General features: G+C 45.8%; 1 protein-coding gene across 1 annotated transcript; it reads left to right on the top strand.

The window, feature by feature from the left end:
- The first annotated feature begins 6 nt into the window (after positions 1 to 6).
- On the top strand, positions 7 to 5,798 carry LOC102294864 (zinc finger protein 2 homolog). Its single transcript, XM_005952888.3, has 2 exons — positions 7 to 1,717; positions 2,467 to 5,798. Exons 1-2 carry the CDS (start codon positions 1,546 to 1,548, stop codon positions 3,363 to 3,365), a joined length of 1,071 nt encoding a protein of 356 aa, XP_005952950.1. The 5' UTR covers positions 7 to 1,545; the 3' UTR covers positions 3,366 to 5,798.
- The last annotated feature ends 3,689 nt before the right edge of the window (positions 5,799 to 9,487 follow it).

Genomic DNA, 9,487 nt, shown 5'->3' with positions numbered 1-9,487 from the left:
CAGGAGAAACTAGCTGATGTTCAACATTCAGTCTGAGAATTGTTCTCTTCACAGCAGCACTTATTATTGACACAATGGTTGAACACAGTGCAGAAGGAGAGCCCCGCCTACTGGATGATGTCGCCCTCTGTCTCCTCTTTGAGTCTCACTTCTCTCACTTCCTCTTCCTCCTGGTTCACAGACTGTTAGCAGCATTTGAATCACTGTGAGGAGGGAGGACGGAGCACTTTGCACTGTGTGCAAACACAACGTGGAAGCACAAATGTTCTCCATCACTGATGCTTCTCATGCTTAAAGTGAGACTCAGGGTCAGATATTTTTTTAGATCATTTGAGGTTTAAGCGTGACATCCTCAGAAGGCTCCAGAACATGTGACATGTCATGTTTTACAGTTGTTTTTGTCAAAGCAAAGAAAATGTAGTTTTGCACGTTTTTACAGCACGAATTCAAAGCAACATAAACATTGAGAAATATCATTTTTAAGACCAGGAGCACCAAAAACATCACAACAGATTCAAAGTAGTTGATCTTTCATGTGAGCTCAAACTTAAAGAGTATTCTGAAGTTTAGGTTGAAAATGAATTCATGATGGTCAAGTTAGTGTTTGATGTGTAGAATAAATATTCCTTCCTACTGGAAATTGTTTTGTAATATCTGGAGACATTTAAAAGATGTGGAAGCAAGATCCACAGATGAGAGGAGAGCAGGTGGTCTCCAGGGTCATGGACACTTTGAACCACTCTGGGGAAACAGGATGGATATAAAGCTTTGTGTGGACTGTGACTCAGACGGTGTCAGAGCAGCTTAAACATCAGTGAACAGCAGCTTCACCAGGAATACGTCCTGATGCCACAGTGTTGGAAAAGAAGGAGAGCTTTTACTTTAAACTGTACATAAAGGCATGCAGATCAGTCAAACTGGGGTTGTGTTCATTGTTCCTGAGGTTCATGTTAACATACAGGGAAGGATCAAGGGTGGATGATCATAATACACCAGAGAAACTCACAAGACTGTTACCTGTTCAATATACTGCAGATACAAGTCAGCAGACGTCCTGACAGAGAGCCAACAAACACAATCATTCTGTAAATAAGGAACGAAGCAGTAGATCAGCCTGCAAAGCAAGCTCCACAAAGCTGCCCCTCTAATCAGCTTCAGACACACAGAAACACAAAGGATGATGAAGCAGAAACGATGCAAAAGCAGTGGGTGGAGGAAAAGGAAGGATGACGGTGTTACAGGACAGAGGAAAGCAGGAGAGATGAGTCATCGGCACTTTGGACGCTCTGGTTTAAACAGCAGGAAACTGACAGCTGTGAGGAAACATCGTCTTTTTCTCAGTGACGCTGGTCCACACTCCACGCCAGCAGATGGCGCTAATGCACCACTTCCATGTTTTCCAGCCACCGGGACAGCTTCCCTGTGACACGAGGCGGAAGTGAAGAGGAAACGCTGCCAGTATTGTTCGCTTTCCTCCGGGAGCTTCAGCAGGAAGTCGGAGCTGTGGTGGTCTCTCCGCCGGATCTGTGAGCTGTCGGAGCCGCGATGTCGTCAGTTCGGTACCTGAGAGAGTTTATCAACGAGCGACTAACTGCTGCCGCCGAGGAAATCTTCCTGGAGTTTGAAAAAACCATCGTCCAGTACGAGGAAGTGATCGACCGGCAGCAGAGGCTGCTGAGCATCACCTGGAAACCCGAAACACAGCTGCACAAGACAGGTGAGCCTCAGCCTGACGCAGGGGAGGAGCTTTTGTTCCCACCTGAGCCAATCAATGAATCAGAGCCAGAACACTTTATTAACCCAGCCTGATTTCTTATAGATGCTCAGCTATGATGTAAACACTGAAATGAGGTCCTCTGTCCAAGGTGCAGCATATGAAATGTTGAACAACACTGTTTACGATAAAAACGAGATATTAGAAGTGAAAAGGTGTCACAGCGAGCAGGCGTGAGGCCCACTCAGGTATTTCCTGTGGAATGAGGCTCCTGCTGTGCAGCACGTCGTGGAGACAGCCGGGCTCCACACCCACACCAGCCTCGCAGATCGGTGTGCTGAGTCTGTGGGTGTGTGCTGCACCGACCACCACACACTCACCTGAGCACTGAACTGCAGGCCACACGCTGTCACACAGATGGCCAACTGTTCATGTGAGCGGCGAGGCATCCACCCGCACCGCTGTCAGCTCACCACCCAGTAAAGCCAGCCCGGTGGTGCTGAAGGCGCTGCAAGAGTTCAACATGATTCTCACGCAGCTCGTCAGCTGTCTGAGTTTTCAGCACAGATGTGAGGCGTGACCTTTGACCCTTTGCATGTTCAGACTCATCCTGAAGATGCACTAAAATGCTCCACAGAGTGGGAGGGCAACATGTTCACTCTGTGGAGCCTCATTAGTGGTCAAAACAATATATTTGCTCTGAACTGTTTTTGTGGAATTCTCAGATTTCTTGTCTCTTTCTGTCCCTCCAGACGTCCCACAGCAGCCTGTCTGTAAGGAGGAGGAGGTTCTCCCTGAGCAGCAGGAGAGGAGCTCCAGTCTGGACCAGGAGGAACCAGAACCTCCGCAGATTAAAGAGGAACCCGAGGAACTGTGCAGCAGTCAGGAGGGAGAGCCGCTGGTGCTGAAGGAGGAGATCGATACTTTTATGGTGACTGAAACTTATGAGGAAAGCGAGCACAGCGACTCAGAGCCGGACAGCGATCAGCTCCTCTCTCACAGCTCTGCCGAGAGAACCGAGATCCGAGACCAGGAAGGAGTCCAGAGCGCAGATCCAGGAGCGTCTAGAAGTCACAGCAGCAACGCAGGAGACTCTCCGGTATCAGAGAGTCCGTGTAACGCCACTGCAGGGGAAAAGTCTTTAACGTGCGGCTTTTGTGGGAAAGCCTTCAAGAACAAGTACAAGATGATTGATCACCACAGAGTCCACACGGGTGAGAAGCCGTATTCTTGTGAAACGTGTGGGAGGAGTTTCACTCAGAGGGGAACGCTGACCGTCCACATGAGGACTCACACAGGCGAGAAGCCGTATTCCTGCAAAATATGTGGGAAAGGTTGCACGGTGAGGAGTAATCTGATGGTCCACATGAGAACGCACACAGGTGAGATGCCTTACCTGTGTAATACCTGCGGGGACAGGTTTTCAGACTTGTCGACATACAAAAGACACACGACCGTCCACACGGGAGAGACGCCGTATTCCTGCGAAACGTGTGGAAAGGCTTTTAACCGAGGCAGCAATCTGCTGCGCCACATGAGAACTCACACAGACGAGAGGCCTTATTCTTGTCAAACGTGCGGGAAAATGTTCACACGCAGTAATCATTTGTTGCGCCACATGAAAATTCACACGGGGGAGGAGTCCCAGTAGTGGTACTGTTAGTGGTGCTGGTCACAGCTACTTTAAAGCTGTCCTTATACACAAAAAGGAAAGAGACGAATGTAATCCTGTCACACCAGGATGCTCCAAGTATTATTCCTACAGTGTGTAAGAATGAAAACGTCCAGTTCGAACAGATATTCAGGAGTGACTGCAGCCTCCGAGTGACAGGTGGGAACCTGAAAGTGGGAATTCAGGATGCACAAACCCAACTAGTCAATAGTTTTTTATGGGATATCCATCATTTGGATGTTGTGTGTGCTGCAGGCTGCTCTCATATTATTCTCTATGACATCCTCACAAAGACCAAAGTCTGTGTTTGTATGTGTGAAACAGGAATAACACGTCCCAAGTCTGCGAGTCCGTCAGGGTCCGCTCGAGTCCCAGTGACTTAACCGGTCGCAGCAGATGGCCCCGCCCCTCCCTGAGCCTGGTTCTGCTGGAGGTTTCTTCCTGTTAAAAGGGAGTTTTTCCTTCCCACTGTCGCCAAAGTGCTGCTCACAGGGGTCATATGATTGTTGGGTTTTTCTCTGTGTGTGTTATTGTAGGGTCTACAGTATAAAGCGCTCTGAGGCGACTGTTGTTGTGATTTGGTGTTGTATAAATAAAACTGAATGAAATCGTCGGGCACTTTTCACGAGTTACTGTGGGGACATCCACGTCCCTGCTGGGTTTTTGAGATTAATCCCAGGCAGTTTCCAACCCAGAGAAAGCTCTCCAGGATGGGGAGCAGCAAAAACGCATCATCAATGTCTCAATAAGTAACAAAGTCGTCAGATTAAATATAAAAGATAACATTTATGTAGCCAGAACAAACCTTTGTTCTAAACCACAGAGCTCAGCTCACACAATGTTTCCCACAGTGAGAGGTCACATGATCAGGCATCGAAGCCTTCAGGGGCGGTTTGGTGTGATTTTAAGTGTAAATGAATTATAACCTGATATGTGGAGAAACAAACTGTAGGAGCTTTTTGTTTTTTAATAGATAGAAAAAGTTTTAAATATATGTTTGTTTGGGCTGTTTGATTGTTAGAGGGACGGATATTTAATCTCTTTGAGCTCATTTTTGTTCGTTTACACAAGTTTATTGTTAGATTTTCAGAATCCACCCAACAACAGAAGAAGCAGTGTTAGAGGTGGTGGCAAAAGCTGAAGGCAAAACATTCATATTAAAACAACTCATGATCATTGTGACAGTAATAAAGTGTAAAGTCTGGAGGTGGTGACTGTGTGCTTCAGACTCCCAGCCAGGACCCGGCTCCCGCCGCGGGACCTGGCTCCAGGTCCCGCGGCCTGAGGGGCCGACGCGAGGCCCAGCCTGCTCCGTGGGAACCTGTCAGAGCCGAGGAAAGCGGAGTTTGGTTCATCTTTCCTCCAGCTTTAATTCGTAAGCTCACAGGTGTGGATGAAAGCAGTGACTGTGACTTACTGCATTTATAGCTGTTGAATACAGTCATTGATTTTATTGACTGTTGTTTATCTCATGCATGCATCAAATAAAGTATTTAATCTGTAAAACCGTCCTCTGTTTGACTTCTTTAAACTGCCAGTAGCTCGTCCTCAGTCATGGACAAATGCAGATCTGTGTCAGCTCCTTATTGGAAGCTTCTAAGCAGTTTTCTCTGAACACACATGAACATGGACTTGGCAGTAAAAGTTGACACAGCCTGAAACCTGTGCAGGACCAAAGCTGTGTGCCAGTGAGATCAGAGCTGCTGTCAGCCACAGAGGTGTATTTGGGGCTCGGCCTGTAGGGGGTGCTGGTGGTGACTCTTGTACCGTCGTGTGTAGTCACACCAGTATAATGTGACGGCCAACCTGGGCTTCTGTACTGGGTTGCCATGGCAGCTCTCACCAAGATGAAATGAACAAATAAACTGCACACACACGTTTTACTGCCCAGGCTGCAGCAGTGGCCTTTGACCTTTAGCTGCTCACGGTCCGTCCTTCACCTTTAAAGGCTCCCACAGACTCTGTGTCAGGATCCACACATGCAGCAAGCTCATCATCGTCTCAGAATACCATCACCACGGAGGAATCCACACAGGTGAGACGCTGTGTCGTCCTGTAACACGAGGGAAACGTTTCAGACAAAATACGGATTCAAGAACTGCCTGGAAACATGTTTCAGTCTAAAAGCAGCTTCAGACTAATAAAGACCAGAGTGAGAAGTTTGATTCAGTCATGTGTTGTATAAATGCTATTTGTTTGTTAGTGTTTTTATCTGCTTTTATGTTTGGTTTGTGGTTGATGTGGATTTGCTGCTCATGTGAATCCTCCCACAGTGTTTCATTAGCAGCTGTAACCACAGTGACTCTGATAAAACAGGAATTAGCAGAATCCATCTGATATGAAGCTGTGCTTTGAATACCACTTCCCTCCTCTTTGAAGAGTAGTCAGATATCTGTGTTCAGGTTTTTGTACAGCCTCGTCTATAGAGCGAAATCCAAGCGTTTCCAGAAAGCTGGGCAGGGAGGCAGGCAAGTGAGTGCAGCGGTGAAGCAGCACAACAAACCAGCGACTTAATGGAGGTTAGTTATGGCAGGATGGAGAATTACTGTGAGCAGAGAGGTAAAGCAGGTGGGAACGAGCAATACTATGATACATTAACTTCAGCTATGACGTCCGACACTGAACATGGTTAGCAGGCAATCTGGCGGGGAGTGATTGTGAGCGCTGGTCTTAAAAGCCAGCAGCCAAATTACTCACAGAGGCCGTGGCACGTGGAGATGCGGCAACTCCACCTAGGGGATGAGATCACTGGCACAATGGAAAACTCTAGCACTCACCGTGACCATGACACACACACTGTTAAACTTCTCTGCAGCAGGATTACAGTCTACTTTGCTTTCACTTGTTGACAAGTTGATTTTAGAAGGTTTATGGAGAAATAGATTTATTGAATATGTATTGATTCCACCATAGAGTTTATGTTGCTAGTAAAGAGTGGCAGTAGAGGTTTGAATATAATCCTGTTCATCTTACGTACTGAATGGAATAGTTCAGAGGAAAAATTGTTTGGTTAAGTGGACTATTTAAGCAGAACTCAGGTGTTTGAAGAAAGGTTCAGGTCAGTGTAGCTGTGTGCATTTTGACCTTAATTTCCATTGATTTGAGTTCAGTTATGTTTTATGTTTTTTGTTTGGGTCACAAAATGGTGAATAAATCACTTGCTACACTGGACAGCATCAGTTTCCTGCACTTCTTTGGCTGCTTAAGTCAAGTCCTACCACAGCCCCCATCTTAACTGATACTCAAAGACCCAGTGCATCATGGCAGTCCTCCAGCAGTCTATGCCTATCTCAGCATAACTAAGGGAGGATTCAGGGTCACCTGGTCCAGCCCTAACTATATGCTTTAGCAAAAAGGAAAGTTTGAAGCCTAATCTTAAAAGTAGAGATAGTGTCTGTCTCCTGAATCCAAACTGGAAGCTGGTTCTCTGTCAGTACTCTTGGTGCAGCATTTTGGATCAACTGAAAGCTTTTCAGGAGGTTTTTGGGACATGCTGAAAATAATGAATTACAGTAGTCCCACCTAAATGCATCAACTACTTTTTGAGCATCACTCTGAGACATGATGATTCTAACATTGGAGAAACTGTAAAAATAGACCTCAGAATAAAGAAACTATGCAGTCTCTCAGCTGCAGTCCTTCAATGCTGTATCCCAATTCAGGGTCTGCAGCCTTAAAGGCCGCATTTCAAGGCCGATTACGTCACAGCGGCGCGCCGAAGGCTGTCCCAATTCAAAGGCTGCTCGAAATGCGGCCCTGAAATGCGTCCTTCATTTCCCTGAATTTTAAGGACTGTGGCGGTGTAGACTTCGTGGCCCAACATATCCCAGAATGCATAGCGCGGCGGTGGGTGTGGATAATTTTGCCGAAAAAAACGGCGGATGAGGGGCGCCCGAAGAGTAAACTTTAAGTAAGTACTGAATATTATGTCACTTATTTATGTGCAAATGTTTAATAACGAAGAACATTAAAACATTACTGTTGGCCACATGTCGGCAAAGTTATGTGACATTAGTGACGTTTGTACTAACTTGGTTTTAAAGCCTTTACTTTAAAATATACGCCGTTCAATAGCTGAGCTTAATCTTACAGAGAATGATCAAAGCTCATGTAGAAACAAACAAATGAACAAAAGATTTTCTCCTTCATTTCTGTCAAACACAGCTGTATGACACGTTTCCAGCTGTTAGTATCATGGTTGCTAGGCAACCTGGGCAGCGCAACGGAGGCTAGACCGTCCCATTTCACAAGCCTCGCACTTCCGGCCTTAGCGGTCTTTGAGTACGCGGCCCTTGAGGATCGTTGAGGCTGCGTACTTTAAGGCTGCAGACCCTGAATTGGGATACAGCCATCATCAGGATGGTTGTGCTTTGAATCCTGCAGACAGAAATCATCTCATTGGTTGAGTTCAACACCAGTGGGTGGAGCCAAAAACATTATCAAGCCTGGAATTTAAATCTGTGTCAATGTATGTAGCACTCTTGAAAGAACAGAAATGCTTTTAATATGAAAATGTCACATTTGAACGTTCCTGCAGTTGGTTTGTGGTTGATGTGGATTTGCTGCTCATGTGAATCCTCCCACAGTGTTTCATTAGCAGCTGTAACCACAGTGACTCTGATAAAACAGGAATTAGCAGAATCCATCTGATATGAAGCTGTGCTTTGAATACCACTTCCCTCCTCTTTGAAGAGTAGTCAGATATCTGTGTTCAGGTTTTTGTACAGCCTCTTCTACACTTTGTATCACTGTGTTTCTAGAGCACAGTAGTAGAGAGCTGTGTCTGCCAGGGTTAGGGCTGCTATGGTCAGATTAGTTGTTGTAGAAGATGTTTCTGATTCATATCGTTTATCTAGGAATATATTGACACCACGTGATCTTCTTTTGCTCCTTTCCAGAGTATAAACTGAGGAGCCTGAAGGTCAGAATCATGTCTGTACCAGTGAAGGTAAATATCACTGTACCTGTCTCATAGCTACATGTGAGTGTGACAGATTCTCCTTCTGTTTTCAGTGACTTCAGGTTGTTGAGGAGTGATTGAGTCTCCAGCTGTTAGTCCTGGAAAAAGAAAGAAGAAAAGTAGTGAAATGCAGTCTGTATATCTGCTTAATGCAGCAGCTTCAACTAAACTTTAATCCCTGTTCTTAAACTCACCTATAATGTGAGATAGAAGCAAAAAGAGGTGCAGCAACATGTCTTTGGAGTTATTAAAGCCAGACAGACAGCACATGAACAATGTTCTTCCACTGCAGCACAATGACCAACAAATAATGTCATTGGATGAGCTCAACTTCAGTGGGCGGGGCCAGTTTAATAGCTCAGCCAATCAAACAGTTTTGTGCTTCCACAGCAGCTCTGTCTCTGTCTCTGATCTTTACTGCTTCATTTCTCTGTTGTCTTTGTCATCAGTCCAATGACACAAGAATCAGAGGTTTAACAGTGTGTGGCTCCCTCTAGTGGATGTTGTGGAGTATTCTGTTGTCTTTGCTCCAAAGGTTTTTGTACAGAGTTTTGCTGTTTCCTGTCACTGTGGGCTGCAGAGCACAGTAGTACACAGCAGAGTCAGACACTGCAGCAGAGGAGATCTCCAGATCTGCTAGTTTTCTCGTTTGTCAATGTGAGCTGAGAATCCCGACACAGCTCGATGAACTGATCCTCCCTCTGTGATGTAGAGCAGGAACTCTGGTCTGGATCTCTGGTATTGTCGGTACCACTGGATATTGTAGATAGAACCATCATATGTACAGGTCAGGTTGATGTTTCCTCGCTCTGCAACAGCTTCTTCAGCACGTTCCTGCTTTATGCTGTTCATGGAGCCCAAAGCTGCAAATGAATGATTCATGTCAGTCTTTTTCTTCCTTTGTGAGCATAATGAGATGAAGAACTCTGCTAATAATAACTCTGATCAAATCTTGTCACAATGAGACTTTTCTGTGTTCTAACACTCACCTATGCAGTGAGAGAAAAGTACCAACAGGTAAAGGAACATGTTTCAGGTGCTGAAGTCACACAGCAGATGAACAAAGTTCAGCAGAATGAAAAGACTAAGCAGCCTCTCTGCTGCACAGCCTTCTCCTCAACATCAGGCTGGAGTTCTGCAG

Source organism: Haplochromis burtoni, unplaced genomic scaffold (assembly GCF_018398535.1).
Source record: "Haplochromis burtoni strain Fernald_Lab_line unplaced genomic scaffold, NCSU_Asbu1 Contig_1795, whole genome shotgun sequence".
In the NCBI taxonomy this organism is placed as follows: domain Eukaryota; kingdom Metazoa; phylum Chordata; class Actinopteri; order Cichliformes; family Cichlidae; genus Haplochromis; species Haplochromis burtoni.
This window is presented reverse-complemented; position numbering and strand designations above follow the sequence as displayed.

What these genes read in the sequence shown, in the direction of transcription:
- LOC102294864 (XM_005952888.3), top strand. Translation starts at nt 1,546, where the DNA reads ATGTCGTCAGTTCGGTACCTGAGAGAGTTTATCAACGAGCGACTAACT. An exon ending in AACACAGCTGCACAAGACAG is followed by an intron (nt 1,718 to 2,466) that starts GTGAGCCTCAGC and finishes CTGTCCCTCCAG; the next exon opens with ACGTCCCACAGCAGCCTGTC.